At 39.4% G+C, this 19,939-nt stretch overlaps 1 protein-coding gene across 1 annotated transcript; it reads right to left on the reverse strand.

Annotated features, from left to right (window-relative positions):
• Positions 1-672: 672 nt before the first annotated feature.
• Positions 673-16,212, reverse strand: LOC122829412 (uncharacterized protein C4orf54 homolog). The gene is made up of 2 exons (XM_044113944.1): positions 12,203-16,212; positions 673-5,811 (listed from the first exon to the last, which is right to left on the reverse strand). Exon 1 carries the CDS (start codon positions 16,136-16,138, stop codon positions 12,227-12,229), a length of 3,912 nt encoding a protein of 1,303 aa, XP_043969879.1. The 5' UTR covers positions 16,139-16,212; the 3' UTR covers positions 673-5,811; positions 12,203-12,226.
• Positions 16,213-19,939: the final 3,727 nt, after the last annotated feature.

Raw genomic sequence — 19,939 nt, forward strand, 5'->3', positions numbered from 1 at the left:
TCTCACTGCATCCACGGCAACCAAGTAAACACAGCAGCAAACTGTCAGGTTAAACTTAAGCACCACCGGGTGATGTTTCACTGTCACCAGAAAGCTAACCTCGCACGCACGGCGCATGCCAAACGTGTTCTTCTGCTGCCATAAATCTACTTGATTGCCTCTCACCTATGTTATTTTGAAGTTATTTGATCTTATTTTGTGCATTTGTGTTCAAATGTGTTCTTGGTTAGTTAACGGCCTGTTAACATTGATGTAACACTTTACTATTTTTCTGAAAGATTTGGCACAATAAAATGAATTGCAAGTACAATTTATTATAACAAAACATTAATGAACTAAACACACAGTATCCTACTTTTGTAGTTTATAATATGAATGCATAAGAATTCATTTTGTACAACAAGAGGAAAAGTTTGAGTTAAATTCAGAAGTCAGGCAGAGTTAGATTTAAAGCAAGTATACGGGCTTACTTGTTCTTATAAAAGTCATAATTTGTTTGTTTTTTTATCTTAAATTAGGATTTGAACAAATCACGTAAAAGTGTAAATAGTAGATTCTGATAATGAAAAGTTAAACATCGATGGAGCCGGATGTTCAGTTTACTAAAAACAAAAGTTCTTTCTAAATTACCGGCTTGACGAATGAGTGGCGTGAAGAAAGGATAGAAAATAGTTTCAGTGTCTCGCATTTTTACATTTATTGCAAACAAATGTAAATGTATCAGTCTACATTACATCCATCCATCACACTTATTCTTTTCAGTACAGCGAATGTTGCAGGAAATGCTAAATTTGCATTCACTTTCCCTTTTCAAAGAATTTTCCCTTTCCTTTTCATCCTGACCTTTGTCTTCTTCACAGCCACAGACGGCAGTTTTAAATCAGTGATGGCATCAATTCAAACAGAGTTCAGTCCTGTGCGACTTATTTTTAAACCTTCTGTATACACGTATCTCAGACCATCTCACGTTAACACTTTCCTCGTCCGCTACACAAAACACTGATGCTGTCATTTTCCCATGTTTAACCCTGAAATCCCGTCAGATATCATGACATGGCATGTGAATAGTACAGAACATCACCGGCACCATTTATGATTCATGATTCATATGCTGCTTAATTCAGCAATGACACCAATTTCAGACAGATTATCCTCTCTGTATGCCTCATTTTTGAAAGCAAAAAATAAGAAGTGCTCCTGCGTTGATGCGTCATTCACACGCGATGCCATGATCCTGAAGTTCTCCTTGACAAAGTTTCAAAACATACAGAGCCTTGCAAATGTATTCATCCTATTTTATCCTTTCAACACATCACAGCCACATTCTTGAAAGGTTTATTAGGATTTTATTTGATAGATTAATGCCAAGGAGGACATAATTGTGAGGTCTGAGAAAAAAAATTTACTTTATTTTCAAACAATAGGAGAGGGGCTGAAAGGGGCTATTCAACCAAAACATCCTCATTTGTTTTGATATTCCATGCAAAATGTTGTGTGATGAAGAACCAACATCATCATGAGCACACAATCCTCAACATGACACATTGTGGTGGCAGCATCATGCTGTGGGAGTGCTGTTCTTTCACAACAGGGAAGATGGGTGGCGCTAAAGACAGGCCTGTTGGTGAACCTTTGACCTGAGACAGGGTCAAAGGTTCACCAATAAAAATATTTATTTGTAAAAAAAAAAGTATTATTATTATTATTTTGCAGCATTGTATTCCCTTTATTCCCCTTATGGCGCATAACAATAAGATGTACTAGACATCTTATTGTTGATCTATCACATAAAATTCCAACAAAATATTTTGACCAAAGGTATTAATACTTTTGGAAGGTACTGTATAACATAACCTGCATCTTATTCTTTACATAAAGAATAAAAATGGTAGATAAAAATGTCTCAATAGTGCTTTTGTCACCCACGGTTACAGCCATTTACAGTTAGTGCTGTTATTTTTTGGTGACCGCCCAAGTGCAATATTTAGAAAATAAAATGAAATAAAATTTACATTTCAAATTTCACACGTTCCAGTAAAATGAGCTTAAAAGATCTTAAAAATTAGAGAAATGCAATTTTTTTTTCAGTCATCCAACACTGGAAACGCCATGTCAAGTTTTCAGGTGATCTGTGTTTGTTTTCTTACAGGTTGTTTAGGTCTCAGTAGCTTGATTTAAACTGTTCCCAACAGCTTCAGGCTACAATGCACCTCAAACTGCATCAAACATTGCACTGTCAATTAGGCTCTTGAGAGCAAACCCTTCAGAAAAGTTAACAAAATGTGTTCAAAACCTGGACTAATCTTAGTAAAATAAACTTTTAGGGCACGAGTTTGGGAAACGATATGTATTTTAAACGGAGGTAAGTAGACTGACCAGCAGCTCCAAATACCTTTTAGTTTGTGCTTAGTTTTGAAATATTCTGCAAATAGCAAATCTACAGTTGGTATTATGCTCAGAGGGATGCTGGTTCATGTTAGCACAAAGACCAATGAGGCCCTGCTGCATATTCAGTGGGAAACAGGACAGAAAATGTATTAAAAAGAATCAAAATATTCTTGTTTAAATATCGAAAAAGACAGAATCAAGGAGGGGGAAAAACCCCCCCTCATTAATTCATTTTGGATAGTAATTGTAATTATAGTTTTGCACCAAACAGCTCGCTCTAAAGTGTCTTTAAAACCTGGTATTACAGTGTGTGCTAATCGTAAAGACACGCTTCACACATGTACACATGTGCGATCCTGTTTGCAGGGAAGTAACGCAACTCCTCGTTGTGCTCACAGAATGCTCGAATGCCACGCATAGCTCGCGACCACAAACACGGACACATTCAGACGCGAGCACACCCACTCCCATCTCATTACACAAAAGTGTAAACTGAACCAAGACAAATAGAGGAAGTTATCCTGTAAATGTCTCAGTTGGCTCCGACTCATTAGGCCCGACGCTACTTATAGTGACCTGAGCTCAGTGCTAAATCTGAGTCGAAGCTCTGTTTTCATCTGAGCAACATGCATAGTGTTACTCATCTCACCTCAACAGTAAAAGCAAGAGGTGTGCATCAAGGAAATAATAATAATAATAATAATAATAATAATAATAATAATAATAATAATAATAATAATAATAATAATAATAATAATAATAATAATAATAATAATAATAATAATAATAAAACACTTCATTTATACATCATGCTGGTGGGCATTAAGGCGCATTTCACTGGCCGCAACAAGGAGTTGATGTGAGCAGAAAAGCTGATTGATACCAATAGGTTACTGTGGAAGGGTTTAGTGGCAGCACACAAAGGAAAACCAGATTCTTTTGAAATGACTGTTGTTTACTTGAAAATAAATGTAATGATTTTACACATGTAATGGACCAGACACACTGCAGCAGAAGGTCTGGAGTGATTCAACATTCAGTAAATGGTCCCTTTCCTCAGATAAGTGTGAAAGATCACAAGTGTTTAAAGCCTTTTTTTATGCAAAACTACACTGTTGAAAGTAGTTTAGAGGACTTTTACCCAGCAGTAATCCACATGATCTCATCTTTTATTAAGACAACTCTAACAAGTCCATATCTATTTAGACTTTGGAGTCATTACTTTTTGGGGATTCAACGTTCATTTTACACTTTGGCATGCTGATACTGTATGCCAAAGTATAGTACAGCATGGGCTAATACGACATTTTTTCCCCTCTGCTGGTCCATGACTCTTTCCATTCAGCAACATTTCCAGTTTTTTCCTGGAGGACCTTGAGACATTCCAGTGCAGGACAGGGTATGTAACTCCTTCAGAGTATTCTGGGCCCATCCTCTGATCTTTTATTTCTACTTGGATGTGTCAGGAATGCCTCCACAGGAATCTGAACAAGAGCCCAATAGATATTATTGATAGGTCAGAATTATATTTATCTATATATATGTGTGCCAATAGAGAGAGATGATTTGCTTAAAGCTACTCAGTTCAATAAAATAACTTACCATGTCTGAATTATACCATTGTGTCACATAAAAAAGTAATAATTGTTGCACATATATACAATTATATCTATGCTGAGTCAACATCAGCCTAGAGAAACAAACTCTAACACCAGCCTCTCTTAAACTTGAAAGACCGGAGTTTTATTTTGAAGGATGATTAAGCTGAGTTTCTTTCAAAAATATCAAATTTATCCTTAATTTATTATCTTCATGAGTTTAAACTGGTGCCTAGGTTTATAGACATCATTCATTAGGTAAAGCTCAAATCTCAGAAATGTGTTATGCCAAACCTACTCATCATCAGGTTTCTAGTCTTCACACTAGAAACATATTTTTATTTAGCATCACAAGCCAAAAACAGCTTATTTCTCAGCATTTAATCTACTTAGCTCCTGAGGAAACTTTGACCACACAGATTTTAGAACAGGAGTGGCAGTCTTAATTGGTGAGAAACCTCAAAATGTTCAAGTCTTGGTACTTCAACAATTGCATTTTTGCCAAACAGATGGGAAATACCATAGTAAAATGCTTCCAAGCTTGTCAAAACCACCTACAAATGAAACAAAGATGCTGCACTGGGACAACTGCTCTGGATATTTTCTACTTATTGGTCAAAGCTAGAAAATACAAACATATGGATGGGGTGTAAGGTCTGGTATGCCACCCTACCCAACATTAGAGTTGTCAGTCATTGGCTTTCCAATAGTTAATTTTCCCCTATTTGCCTCAAACCACCACACCGCTATGATATGCCGCCAAAGGCTGCTGGTGCATTTTCCAAACATCCCAGCGTTCACATTAAATGCACATTGCAGCAATCTTCTGATTTTAGTTATTCCAAAAATAATTAGAATTTTGATAATAAATATCTAACTTTATTTATTTTATTTAAGCCTCATTCAAATGGGCAATCTCTACTTCATTTAGAATATCCTTGACAACAAAAACACAAATTATTTTTCTTCTAGGTCACCATAAATACATTAAAGCAACCAGGTGACAACATGTGATCGCTCCAGGATTTCAGTAACATCAAACAGCAGGATTCCCCAGAAAGAATGTTTTGAATTTGTGACTGACTCTGTTCCCCTTGTGACCTTCAGTAACGGATCGACCAGGAAGAGAAAAATCTAACTTCCAGTTTGCTACAATTTCTCTGCTGAAATCAGAAACTTTTCTTTTTAGTTGTGTTTTTAGCAAACCGTCAATAAAATAGTGATAAGAGCACAAGCTAGCAAGCAAATGTGTCTCGACAATAAATTTGGTTTGTATTAAATTATACCTTTATGATCCCTCTATTAAGAGCCATGACATTATGGATTAGATAGTTAATAATAGCATATCTAGTGTTTATTGTCATCAAGCAGGTGACAGAAGACTACCATGTTCTAGAAACAAACATTCTGACTTTAATGATGCTACTTTTTATTTTTTATGTACATAAATTTTACTCATGTGAGTATATTGTGCTTTATCAAATAAACACAGTCTAACTTTAAATACATATTACCATTAACGTATTAATAAAACAGATTGGCCGTAAATAACATTTTATTGTGACTGTTTCCTTTTGAATAGACTGCAGGGCACACATGGTATTTGAATACAGACCAATCTACACATCACCTGAATGGAAAGTATCTCTACGATTCATATCTATAAAGTGCTACAATGCATACAGAAAAAAAACAAAACACAAAAACAAACGGCAGAACAGAGAGAGGCAGGTGAAGGGCTGATGGTGGAAGTTGTCCAGAGAGCGGGTCACAGGATGAAAACTCCACTTACAGTGAATGAAGGCGGATTCCTCAGCAGAGCTATCTGAAAATGAAAGAAAAGAAAGAATGAATGAGCCAAAAATACAGTTTTCCTAAATTGTTCATTGTGTTGATATTCAAGTGGCTTCCAAAGTTCTTCACAGCTCTTGACCTGTGAATACTTCTCCACAGCTTTTGTGTTTTCAAAACCACAAGTTTAAATGAGTTTTATTGGGATTATTGCGATACAGGAATCCTGTAAGTAGTTTATAATTGTTAAGTGAACCATTTTTTAATTATATAAATGATGAATGAATAAAATAAATATATAGAATGTACTCCAGTTTTTACGTTTTTCACACAAATTAGTCCACCAATAGCTAACAACGAAATGTTATGGGTAAACATTCAAATGATACGGGGCATTGAATAGTTAGCATGTTTACAGAATTGTGTTTACTTTGTAGGTAAAAACTTTTCTTGGTAATGGTAACTTCAAGACATCTATATAAATTAGTGAATTCATTGTTCAGGTGTAATTTTGACGCATTCCTCCAGATGAATTCTTTGAATCTTGAAGATTCGGGGGGATATTCCTTTCCTCTTTCAATGGAATTTAAATTTCTTACAAGTGAAGTGATTTATTGGGCCATTTAAGCAGCTTTTAGGTTTGTTGTGCAGAACTATTGTGCATATATGTTGTGTACGCTGACACCCAAAACGCTTAGCTTTGACCTTCACTGGTCTGTTCAAATCTTCTGTAACTTTAAGCAATCTTCATCATATTCTGTCTTCAGCAGGGGAGTCTTCTGCAGTGACAGAACTCCAACATAGCAATGAAATAACCTCCAACTGTGAAGCACAGAGCTAAAAGTAAATTTGTTGTGACACTTTGGTGCATCAGGATCGAACCGCCAATGTAGAATCCACCATGAATTGTACTATCAGAGATTGCTTGAGGAAAATGGGAGATCATCTCCGATATTAAAAGTCAACCTGCGAGAGGACGGTGACTCAAAACAAATCCACACATCCACAAAAGATTGGCTGAGATCTAGATCTTGATTTCATTGAGATGTGAGTTGAAATGAACTGTTTGTGGAAGAAACCCTTAAACATCTCCCAGCTGAAAGTGAAGAACTAGAAAAGCATTCTTCGGACTGATGTCAAAGACTGGTAGATGAAGAAGCATCTCACTGAAGTTATTTAAATTAAATGATGTAAGATTAATTATTAGGAGGGAGGATGTTCTGATTTTCACTTAGAATGCACATTTTTATTAATGTCCCCTGCTTGATTAGTCAAACAAGTTAAAGTAGGAGATAATTAAGAAGACATTAAAAAAAGTCATATTAAACAGAAGGCATCTGTATTTTTTATTTACATTTCTCCCTCCAGCTCACAGTTATTCTTGCCTGTGTTGGTCTATCACTACTCCACTAAAACACAAATTGAAGTTTGTGCTTTTAATGTAACAAAACAGAAGAAAAAAAAAGCAGTGCAATATTGTAGTTAGCCTTTTGGCTCACTACATTTAACCAATCATGCTTATGTTGAAACTAATCGATTAGTTTACACAGAGGGAATGAAATAAAGTCAACAGTGTTTTCTAACTCCTTCTCCGCATTTAGTAATAGGCAGTGGTGCAGGAAGGGGTCTGGCATGGTGTTAGGGGGGCTATAAAAAGTTGACCCTCTCGCAGTCCGACAGACTCGCTCCCGAGCCAGAGCTGCAGCAGCATCTGATCTCTCCAAGCAGCTGTCCTCTCCCTGCATCAGCACAACAAATACTTTGCATTGCCTGACCTTTTCCTCCTGCATCACTATTCCAGCCATGCCCCAAGAGCCCCTCCCGAATCCCCCCCAACCCAACTGCATGAGAGACCAGCGCCGGCTCCTCACATCTCATGTAGCCCTCACACCACTACTCAACCCCATACTAGGCCTCTGGCTGCCACGCTCTCGGCCGACATGTATCCCCCACTCTCTTGCAGTTGTGTTCTTGCTCTGACACATTAGCTACAAGGTGTGAGTGTGTACATCTGAGAAAGAATTACAAATTTAAATGGTTCAGAGGATAATCTTGGCAATGGCTCATTGTTTAGTTTTAAAGTCAAGCCGCTATTATAGCTTTAAAAGTTTTGAAGGTATATACACTCACACAGTTAAATAACTCTATGGTAGACTTGGTTATATTTCAGCTCGTGATACTGAAATATGAATGACCATATGAATGACCTCCTGAAGGCAGGAGGTCATAATCAGGTCCCATAAAGGAATGAAGTCCACATTGTGGATTTTAGGAAGCTGAGAATGTATCTACTCTTGATTAATGACTAGAGGTGGAAACTAAGGGCAGCGTTTTCCAGGATTTAAAGACCTCACCAGGATTTTTGAACCCCTCCTGCCTGGTAAAGGAAACTCAATAGAAACCTTTTCTTTTTGAAGGAGTTAGTGTGAACAACGAGGGGGATCTGTTGTGGGTATGCAGAACTGATGGGAAGATTTTAGGAGCTATACTCTATATTCTGTATCAGTTTGGACCAGGCTCACTCTGATTGCTTCTTGTATTATCCCCTTTTGTCAGGGAAAATGTACTGCACACCGTAATTAACAGGATGAGTAACAGCTTCTTTCTGAGGGATTTGGCCACCAACCCAGAACACACATAAATGCAGACACATGTACAACACAGATAAGTGGCATAACACGTGTGATATCAATAACCTATTTCTAAATTATCTGCAGTATTATTTTATTCATAGTGACTTCTTTATTTATTTTAACAAAAAAAATGCTATGTTGCATTATGTGACCAACTTTGTTGTTTTCCTTTTTGTTGTCCTGTTCCTTTACTTTAGGGAAACCAAGTTGTCGTATTTGTATCAATCACAGTGAAAATAAACTTCAATGAATCCATGAAGAAAATAACTATAAGAACAGTAAAGTTACAGCCCACTAGACCTGAATTTGTTTCATGTTTGTGCCGTTAATAGGGACAAACACCTTTACCATCTGATTTGATTTTAGAACATAAAAAGAAAGTGTGTAGGTTTAGACATTATAAACTACGCATTACCATCTGATTAGGGGAGTGAAAAAAGCTACTGCTCGTATTAAATATGCCTTCAAAACATTTTGATATTTCATCTTTTTCTGGCTTAAAGGATGAAATAGTAAAACTTAACCTAAACGTTAGTTTTTTTAGCCGCTGTTTTGGGCTTTGATGGACAGCTTCACTCTTACCTGCACCAAATTAATCTTTGAGCCACAAATCTTATAAAACTCTCTAATCTCAGAACCTTCCTACTGGCTCATGTGAACAATTTCTCAAAAGTCACTGTAGTTTTTCTCTGTGTTTTACTTTCCAGGTGTGTATCAGTTTAGCATCTATGCACCTTCTTGTTTATTATCAGAAGACCTATTTACTACCAAACACACAGTGCAATTAAGCAGGTTGGAGACTGGTGTGGGACATCATTTTGAGGATAAAGTGGGGCAACTGTGCTGGACCCACAGCGTTGTAATTTGCCATCAGTGTGCTGGTAAACTGCACTTCTACAAACTATTTCTGGATGTTAGCAACTGTTCTCTCAAGTGCTTTATGAACTATTTGTGCAAAATATGCACTTGGGAACCCAGTGGTGGGGCTGACTTGGGTTTTTATAACCCCTTATTACATCTAATTCTTCCACAAGTACAGCTTGCATTATGAGAGATGTTGTGTAACCGGTGTGAATGATGTAGGTGGGCAATTAATTGTAAAACATACAAAACTGTCTTATGGGACCAAAACAGTTGTATGGCGGTGGATACGGTCCTCATCTGCCAAGTATGAACGAGATTTGTGGAGGTCCAAAATTCTCTCCCTGGTATCTTGGTTGATTTCTTTTGATTTTTAATTTTTTTTTCCATTATGGCAATTAAGGAAGCATTATGCTGCAGTGTTGCCTTAAATTGCATCTCCAATGCCTCCAATTAACTCAGATGTTATATATCAACTTATCAGAAGCTTATAAAGCCATGACATCATCATCATATCATCTTAGCATAGTCATCCAAATGAATCGAAGCTTCTGACTCTGAACTAAAACGCTTTCTAAAAACCTCATAATTTGGCATGTAGAAGAGAAAAATACTTTTGGTAATCCCAAAAGACATAAAACTTTAACTGTGGATATCTGATCATTAAAAACTAAGGCTCACTCATCCAGATTCTGGGACATACAGAGAAAATAGCTGTTGAAATGTAACATCCATTATGTGTAAACCAATACATAAGAATATGTTTAAGCTGCTTCCTATCATTGCCTTATTTTGCTTTTCTAATAAAATGACTCTTTCTAACAAAATGCTTCACTTCAGGCGCTAGTAAACCTGCCTAAGGGATGAACAGAATAGTGATCTGTAATGCTATATAGGAAATTAAAAACCTTAATGGCTGATTAAGAATAACTTAATGTTAAGGCGTCACTAACTGGAATAGTTTCCAGCGACACCCTGAGAATAAACCATGTAAACAAACTCGCCTCACACTATTAAAATAGTCCGACGATGTGTAATGCAGAAAAAAAGAAAGGCCTCAAGGATGAAAATCCAATCTCTCAGGGGAGTCAAGTTACCTGTCATGGAGCTACTGCAAGTCTATTAACACTGTCAGAGTGCTGCTAAAGTGCTACAGCAGGTACATTGCTGCTTGGAGAAAATTGGGAAAACTCAAAAACAGCACAATAAGTAAAATCTAATGAGAAAATGTCCTGCCAGGATGATTCATTTTCTCCTCTTAATTGTGCTCTCAATGCTTATTGGTAACATTTCCTCTATATTCCAATTTTTTTGCTTGTGTTGAATTTGAAATTCCTGTGTATTTTGCGCCTTTTGTTGTTTTTTAAATATGTTTTGAACCTTCAGTTGTAATATTTAGTTTTGCCTTGAGATATTAATGCTTTGCAGTTATTACAATTTTGTTGTGATTTGTTGCTAATTTTTCTTGCCCTATAGATGGATTCATACTTTTTATTGCAACCTGTGGGAACAATAAAGTACTTTTGAACTGAATTTAAGTTAAATGAAGAAAAATTTCTGCACATATAACAAATTGAAAACTTTGCACAACCAGTTTTGCTAACAAGACACTTCCAATCATTTCTATTGCATTGCTATTCACATTTATACCCTTATCTATTTTTCCACACGTTTCCCTGCCTTTTCAATTTATAAGATGATCAAGAGAACTGTGTGTCAGGTCATATTGATATACCAGAGACAGGAAGTCATGGATTACTAACTAAAAGTTTTTTTCACAACCTGATAAACAAGTATTTATTGGAATAAAACTGTTAGGAATCCCAAATTCTTAATGTGGTTTTATTCATTTGTATTCAAATTATAGGGTGGATGTTGACCAGATGTTTAAATGTGAGAATATGTTATTGGAATAAAGTATTTTTATTTCAATCTGTTTAATCTTCGGACTATGGACACCAGCAAGCTAAACAGATTCAGCAAAGACAGTTTTATGTGTGTTTGAAATAAAAATGTTTACAAAACTGTGTCTGTGTTGAGTAAGTTTCTCTCACAGGTAAGTTGTTTCTAAAATGAAAATGTGAAACTGTTCAGGGCAGAGCTTCTTTGTGATACCCCAATGCTGCTCTGACTGGTCAGATCCGTAGTTATTAGGTAAATATAAGTGCCAAATAACCATTATTATTATTCGCTGCTGTATCAATGCTGACAAGATGCAGCATAAAATATCTTGATTTAACTGGATCTCTGTCTCTGCCCAGTCTTCATCCTCAGGTTCCAGTGCATCAGTGGCGAATCTCTCCAGTATCAGTTTCCACATTTGCACTTTAGAGGTGATCTTCAAAGCTCAACTGTTTTGTCCCCACCAGGACAAAGAGCCGCGCAGCACTGGGCTTTCTCCTCTGCTGCTCCATTCCTGTTCAATTCCCATTCAGGTAAATGGAGGACCTCACAAACATTGGAAAGTTAAAAAAAAAAAAAAGACTAAAAATCTTCCTTTATAAAATACATTTTAACTTTTATATTCTCTTTGTGTATTTTTTTATTTTTTTTTGCTTTTACTACCTGAATGCTGGAGGACTTTTTGTGTTATGAAGTCTGCAAAATGTTTTTACTTTTTAGCATTTAAAGATTATTTTGCAAAGTGTTTTTACATAGAAATGTATTATTATTTAAAAAAAAAAAAAAAAACAGAATCAAGTTTATTGCAATTCAAACATGTCGCTTATATTACTATCCTCCTCGTTGTCTCTATGGTTTGCATGGCTTTTTTCCCCATCTGTCTGCAGGACGATCTACAGTATGTGACACATGACAGATTTATGAACGCTTTTCCTTCTAACACCTGGTCTGTTAATACTTTGACATTTAGACTAAGATCCTTACTCTGGTCTGGATTAGTTTGATTTATTCATGTTCATGTTAACTCACATATGTGAAGAGAAGTCCTCTTGGTCACCGATGCTCAACCACAAAGCTCATAGTTTTCCCATCAAACGAGGGTGGAGCGATGATTCTTGGACCCTGCTGTGTTGTGATGCTGATAAGTGCCTTTTTGTCAGAGCTTCCAGGCCCTCCTTTAGTGGACAGCGGCAGATGAAGCGGCCCCTGCTGAGCCTCTGCCGTTGCGCTGTAGTAAGCCTTCTCTGGGCTCATCTGATTACTTTTGATGCTTTCTCCTGCTGCATCCTCTGAGTGACAGGGGGACTGCGGCATCACCGCCTGGGCTGCCAACGTAGGAGAGATGAAGCCTGGGTAGACCACGTAGGTGGGGGCGAGAGCTAGGGGGGGTAGCGAAAAAGGTACGGAGGCGATGGGTGAGTGAGGCATGGGGACATCCACGTACTGGCCTGTCTCTGGATCGAAAAGTCTCTTGGTGGTGGCCAGTATGGGAGTGTCCACCAGGTAATAATGTCCAGTTGTGGGGTCCAGGAGCATCTTGCGCTGGGTTTGAGGGACTATTTCTCCTCCGGAGGGTGCTGGGGACATATTGATGGAGGGGGAGAAGCGTAACACCTGCTGCTGCTTTTGAGGACTTGTCGCTGCTGTTGGAAGGTGGTAGATAGTTGCAGATGGACAGTCCAAGGTTACATGTGACCTGTTTTGCTCTGGCACCTTGCTATCACCTGAATTTGTTTTGCTAAAACTTGAATCCCCCTTCTGATTGAGGAGCTTGGTTTCGTTCGTGCAACCAATCCCTGGCATGGTTAGGTAGTTCTCAGAGTCCAGAAAACCCTTTGTAGTGGTGGGATCTGTGAAACTGGATTTGGCGTTATCCTTATCCACCATTTTCACAGATGCTGGTTTAATCGTCGACGTTTTGGAGCTTCTCACTACAGTGGATGCTTGCAAAGCAGAATCTTGTGCATTTATGCTGCTGTGTTTCTTATTGGCAAAATGCAGAACGCTTTTGTTGGTGAAGGTTTTACTTTGCTGCGATTGTGTTTTAAAAGTGTCATGGTTGTATGGAACATGAATGATATTCAGAGATCTTCTATCTCCTTGGCTTTTCTGAATTTCTTTGCCGTTTGTGAGGAACTGAGGGATCCTGCCACTGTTTTTCACCTCCTGCTCTTCTGCAGCTCCCTGATCCTGCACGGTGAGGAGTGGCAGCACGTGGCTGTCTGCGACCGGGTGAGAGGCTTGGGTTTTACGCTTCCATTCATTCCTGTCAAAAACGTAAAGCTGCTCCATGGTTTTAACTGCAGCCTTGAGCTTTTCTAGGGCATCTTGTTTTGGCATTGCGGGGTCATTTCTCCTTTCATTTGTCTCCCCAGTGAATCTATCCTGTCTCTGTGTTTCCAGTTTGGCCTCAAGATTTTGATGCATCTCTGGCTGATCGGGATTTCCTTCTCTTGCCTTAACAGTGGCAACTCTACAGGAGGTGTCAGGCATGTTGTCTACCTCCACTTGTGCCCGTGTTGTGTCACCTGACTCTGGTTTAATGTTTGTATTAACAGAGTTGCATTTGATCACAATTGGGGATGTTTTTTCTGCATCCACTTTAGTTTTCTCCTCGGCCACTGTGGAACATCTACGGTCACTTCTGTTCAAAGAGACAAAACGGTACGAGCTTTTCACTAACTTACGCACATCCCTGACGTGATATATTGGTGTCTGAAATTTGCACTTTGTGTCCCTGATGTCTCTGACGGTGAAACTCGGAGCCTTGTCTCCTGAGGATAAAATATGACACCTGCCATTATCAGCTGCCCTGTATTTGTTGATGTTGTTACTGATTTTGGGTGTTAGGAGATTTGCAATATTCAGAGTGCAGCCTTTGTTTTCTTTCACGTTTCTCAGGCAGATTTTGATCTCGGGTGCTTTCCCCGCCCTCTCATGTTTTTCTTTACTTTCTGCATTTTGATCATGCAACTTTTGCAGGTCTTTCTCGCATGTCTTTGCACTTGTGCCGGGTGTGTTGGGGGTTAAACCCTCTGCCAGGTCTCCGTCTTTTGAAAGAAGCTGGCAGTTTGGAACAAACAGAAGCTTCGTCAGAACGCTGCTAGAGTCCAGACTTTCTCTTGCTGAATCTGCCTCCTTCCCTGACTGCGGCTCCTGTGGTGTTTCTTGATGCTCTCCTGAACAATCGGCAGCCTTTCTGTCACCCTTTGTCTCCTCTGCAGGCCCACAGGAGCTGGATCTGGATCTGTGATCTTCAGGGGAGTTCCCAGAGTTTCTTATTTCTGAGTTTTGGCCATGCAAGCTGCTCTCACTCCTCTCCTTCAAGCCCTCCAGATCTCTGTAGTGAATACAGGGGGAGCCTGAGGGGTGAGTGTCTGAGATTTCTCCCCTCTCCATTTTGCGTTCCTGTTCAAACTGCATTTTTTTGGAAATGACATTTTTCAGCAGACTCGAGGCAAAAATAGCCCTCTTGTGTGTGTCCCCCGAGGTATCTGTGTGATGATACTGCATCTCACACCCCGATCTGGCCAACATTTCATTGGGTCGATCCTTTTGGAAGCACTTGGAGCTCCGGGGAGTTCTGGATTCAACATTACAGTGAAAATTTAGTGTGACCCCTTGCTGTGCTGACTGTTCCTTCATTTGGAGAGTTCTGCCTGAAGATGTCTGCTGTGAAGTAATTCTCTTGTTCAGGGCACAGATTCTTGTCTGTTGATCTTTCATGCCAGTTTTGCATCTGTTGTTCCTCTTACTGTCCTGCACTGTCTTATTCATTTCCAGTGTTGCACTGGAGGTGTTGTGTGTAATATTTCCATAATTCCAGTCCACATAAGCTGACCACTTATTCAAGCCGTATTCTGACATGGATGACTCACTGGAAGTGCTGAGATTGATGGCATCAAAGTACGGACATGCCAAGCTTCGGAAAGACTTTGCGGTTAGGTTACGCACCTCTTTATCAGCGTCGTCCAGCTCACTGATAGAGCTGGACGCTCCGCTGGAATACTCATTAATATCTTTCCGTCTCAGTTTGGTTGCAAGGTGCTGACGGCCCGGAGCCGGGATGAAATATTGACCCCTATCGCACAGGGGCCCCGCTCTGGCGCCAGGGTTCACAAAAGAGAAATGGCTCCCATCTCCAAGGTGTTTGGCGCACCACTGCGCGCTATTGTCTAACGCGCCTGCGGGATCGTTCACCGCCCTGGAGGAGGTTTTAATCGACAGGTGGATCTTCCCTCCAGACGGGTCACCGCCACTCTGGGTTCTGCACAGACTCTCATCCGAACTGGCGCACAGATCACTCTCCTCCTGCTCGGTGCTGACAGCCGCTCCGCTAAGATTAGACTGCGCCTTCGGCTGGCTCCGGCCGCGCTCCACGACCAGGGTGCCCTCCTGGGTGTCGTCGCTCTCGAATGAGGCGTAATCCACAAAGGCGTAGACCAGGTTGCCGTCCTCAAATTCCCAGCGGGTCCCGCGGCCCAGGTCGTAGTCCACGTCGTGGTCGAGCTCGGTGAGCTGGATCTCATGCGTGGTGATGTAGTGGGACTCGGACAGCTCGGGGTCGCTCTTGCCGTTCAGACACATGTCGGTGTAGCGCAGCTCACCGCTGTCGCTGCACTCGCTGGAGTCCAACTCAGCCTGCTTCTCGCTCTCTGAGTCCGGGTCTGCGGTGGGGAGTTTGGTCAGGGTTTCCAGCGGGGACTCGGCCGAGGCGGTTTTGCTCTCCTCCTGCTTCGAGCTGTCCGCTTTGATCACAGACAGCTGGTTCCCCTCTCCGGTGAAAGTCACTTTCACCGTCTTCAGCCCGTCGGGTCTCATGTCCAGATCCACATAATTGGACTCCTTGCAGTTTGTCTCCGTGTGCTGGTCCTTGCTGTCCTCCTTTTTAGCATGTTTAAGCAGCTTGTTGCTGTGAAGTCCGGTGTCATCTCGGTAAGTGAGAGTTTTCTCCGCTGCTTCCATTTAGTCCGGACTTACCGTCAGGTGGTCCTCGTTTACGATGTTACTCCGACACTGGACGGAAAACTCTGCAGGCAAGAGCGTGGGGGGCAGCCGGGAGGGTGTGTGTGTGTGTGTGTGTGTGTGTGTGTGTGTGTGTGTGTGTGTGTGTGTGTGTGTGTGTGTGTGTGTGTGAGTGGCTGAGAGACGGGATGGAGGGGTGAGTGTTGGGGGGAGTCCCACAGAAATTCCCACGACACTGTCAGACGTCTTTTTTTGTAACTCTTAAACAAACCACCAAAGTTTTCAGCACCTCTCCCGGAAGAACAGCTCCTCCTCAGACGGAAAGAAAGTAAGAGTTTTCATCTTAGCTGCGACATTATGAGAAGTAGATTACTCGGAGTCTTTATTCGTTCTTAGACATTCTCTGCTTCTCCTTATATAGTTTTTAGGGGGTTTATCTGTTTGGTTTTTGCTTTGTCATTTTGGCATGAGAGGTAAAAATCGCTCGTTTCTCACTGTAACTTTTGTAAAAGTCTTGGCTGTTTTCAAATAAAACCAGTAACGCTTTCCGTTTAAAGGAGGCAAATTTTCTTGAAACGTTTCCAGCAACAGGAGGTTTTCTGAACATCTGGTCAGTTCCAGGCTGAATCACGTTATTTTTTTTTCACCCCACAGACCGTAGCAGCATCTCTGCTGCATGACGCCAAGCATGATATCAGACTCGGTCAGTCTGATGCATTCTTAGATAGATACAAGCAGCCTGTCCCAATCTGATAAAGCAAAGAAAAAAAAGGAAGATAGAGGACAACATGCCAACGAGAAAGGAAAAAGACAGGGCTGAAAATTTACAGAGAAAATAAAGAAAAATAGTGCGTGATGAGTTTTTCTTCATTATAACACCGAAAACTGTTATTGTTTCAGACTTTTATTAAAACCGAGTAAAGATGGCTAACAAATATCACAAATCAACTTAATATAAGATGAGCAAAAAATGGTGATGTTTATTCCCAAAATAAAATGTAATTTGATGTAAAGTGAAAAGAAAAAAAAATTAAGCACTTTGATTTATCTTCATCCACAGCTGCAAATATTGGTATTTATGACATAAGACACAGCAACGCCCAACAGATCAACGTTCACCTGCCGAAACAACTGCTTACAAAGAATTCTCCTTCAGATTATCTTGGACAGACAGACAGACAGATTCATTCTTATGCAGATGTTATCGTCCCGAACACTTGCAGTAGTGATGCTCTCTCCCTCCTTAACATGGCTGAATTGGGATGCCCTGCATATCAGGGATCCAGTTGTCAGACGTCTGTCTAGGTTTTAAAGACACAAGTGTTGTTCCTGGACAGGGCCCCAGATTTGTGGCATGCGGTGGGGAGGGGGTATGCCAACAGTTGCTGCATGTGGAGGGCACACCGACAGCAGTATCAAGGACAGAGGCCACCGGTATAAAGCTTCTGACACCCTCAAATCCCACATTTAGTCTCATTGTCAGTAACATGGAGAAGGTGTTATGGTGCAGCTATGGATGCAGCAGTAGACCCCTTAAAAAGGAAGAACCCCCCCCCCCTTCCCAATGCTTTTGAGCAACGCTACAAGCACACTGTTTGAAGTTTGCAGAACTTAGCCCGGGTATTTCATTTACATGGCCATTCGAGGTTCTGCAGCCTGTCGTGTTATAAAATGTAACCCGCCACATTCACTGGACAGCTGTAGTTATTTACAGATTAATCTTTTACATAAAAGCAAATCTAAGACATCTGATCAGCTAATAAAACTGTACTTAACCTTTTTAACATGTGACCCCTCATAAAATGCTGCTGTGTCAGGTTTAATATAAAAAGACTGTAGGAGTGTCTGCGACTTCTAATTATAAAATGATTTTTGTAATCTCTGAGTGCACGCTAAATTAACCCTTAGATGTTTTTTTTTTTTTTTATGTCCTTATAGAAGCAGAACTACTGGGGGATTTGTGGTCTTAACTCTGCAATGTTTCCGTGAGGTTTTCCTTATGTTAGAGGCATCACAACATGTAAACAGGTTGAAGTGGCTTACACAAAGCTGACAAACTTAGGCTGCTATTTAAAATGGGGGCACAGCTCACGCAAGCAAGTTGAGATCAGATTCTTACTGTGGCCACATTAAAACAGCAGGTGCTAAATCGTGACTGCCATTAATCAAACTGAGTGCATGAGGAGTGCCCGGCTCAACCCTCAGCCCCCACTGGCTCACAGAAATCTTCATGCAGAACTAGGAAAATCGACAGTCCGCTTATACGTTGCCCTGAAGGAGACAGTTTAACGAGAAAAAGCTGCAGAATTAGCAGTAAGAATCAGGAAGTGTTGCTCAGGTGACACGTTTTCTTTGCATAATAGCTGGAACTCAGTCAGATTAGATGGATTCTTGTCTGTGAACAGAAAGTTTGACGTCGAAATTTTGAAGCCTCTATATAACTCAGCACATCTCATCAGATCATGAGCTTCTCTGTCCCTGCTGAAAATAAGCATTCCCCAAGCATTATGCTGCCAATTCTTTTTTTCTGGGCTTTTGCCTTGTTCATGGTTTAGGACAGGGCGCTAAAGGCGATGTACATTGTTAGTTGTTGCTGGCTACACACAGATCACCTGCCTCTACATGCTTTCCACCAACATAAATTGATTGCAAAAATGTAAACAGAATTTTCTTTCTTCTTGCCACAAAATCCAGATCTGCGGAGTTGGTACCAAATCATGGACTGAACATGTGAGACTGAATGGACTGAATGGACTGAATGGACTGAATGGACTGAATGGACTGCTCTGTGAGAGGTTCAATACTTTGGATATTGTTTTATAGGCTAACCCTGCTCTGCATTTCTTCACAACTTTCTCCCTAACCTGCCTGGTGTGGTCCTTGGTCTTTATTAAGCTGTTTCTTCAGAAATGTTCACTGACAAACCTCCTACAAAAAACAGTCAGTATTTATGCTGATTTATACTTTTACATAACAAACAAGCGGACTCAGTTTACTCATTTGTAGTAGGTTTGTACTACAAATTATTGAACATTTAGTTAATGATACACATGGTGTTTTAAGATTTTTATTCGTAGAAAATTTCAATAAATAAAAATTCTGAGGTTTTTTTTCCCATGGGAAACTTTGTGTTAGAGTTTCACATAAAATGACACACATAAGCATTTATGACTGTTATGAGAAAAAGTGGCATAAACACTTACAAATATAGCTGGAAATATTATAGTATTCAATTAAATGAATGAATGAATGAATAAATGAATAAATAAATAAATAAATAAATAAATAAATAAATAAATAAATAAATAAATAAATAAATAAATAAATAAATATTCTACCCAGTTTAAAAAAACAATGATTCAATGGAAAACAGCCAAACTAATTTTGGAGTTTTGTCTTGACTTTATCTAGTAAAAGTAATATATTTTATAAGACTTTACAAGACTTTGTATCAAGAATAACTTTTTGAAACAAAAACAATTTTGACAGATTCCTGTACATAATAGACTAATTATCTATTTTGTAATTTTATTTTTAAAATAAGAAATAATATCACCAGTATTATATACATATAAGTAAAATTCTTAGTTAAATGTGTTGAACTGTAATAGTTTAAATCACTATTTTAAAGCTCAAGTAGCTTTAAAATAATGTATTAGAAAGACGTAATTAAAACACTTTCTTAAATCAGCAGGGCTTTTAGTCCAAAGAAGTGAAGTAGAAATTGGAAGAATATATTTTTCTAAAAGATACTGAAGGAAAATCAGATGACTGTCATTATATTATGGTGTTAAGAAACTA

This window comes from Gambusia affinis, linkage group LG04 (genome assembly GCF_019740435.1).
Source record: "Gambusia affinis linkage group LG04, SWU_Gaff_1.0, whole genome shotgun sequence".
Lineage (NCBI taxonomy): Eukaryota > Metazoa > Chordata > Actinopteri > Cyprinodontiformes > Poeciliidae > Gambusia > Gambusia affinis.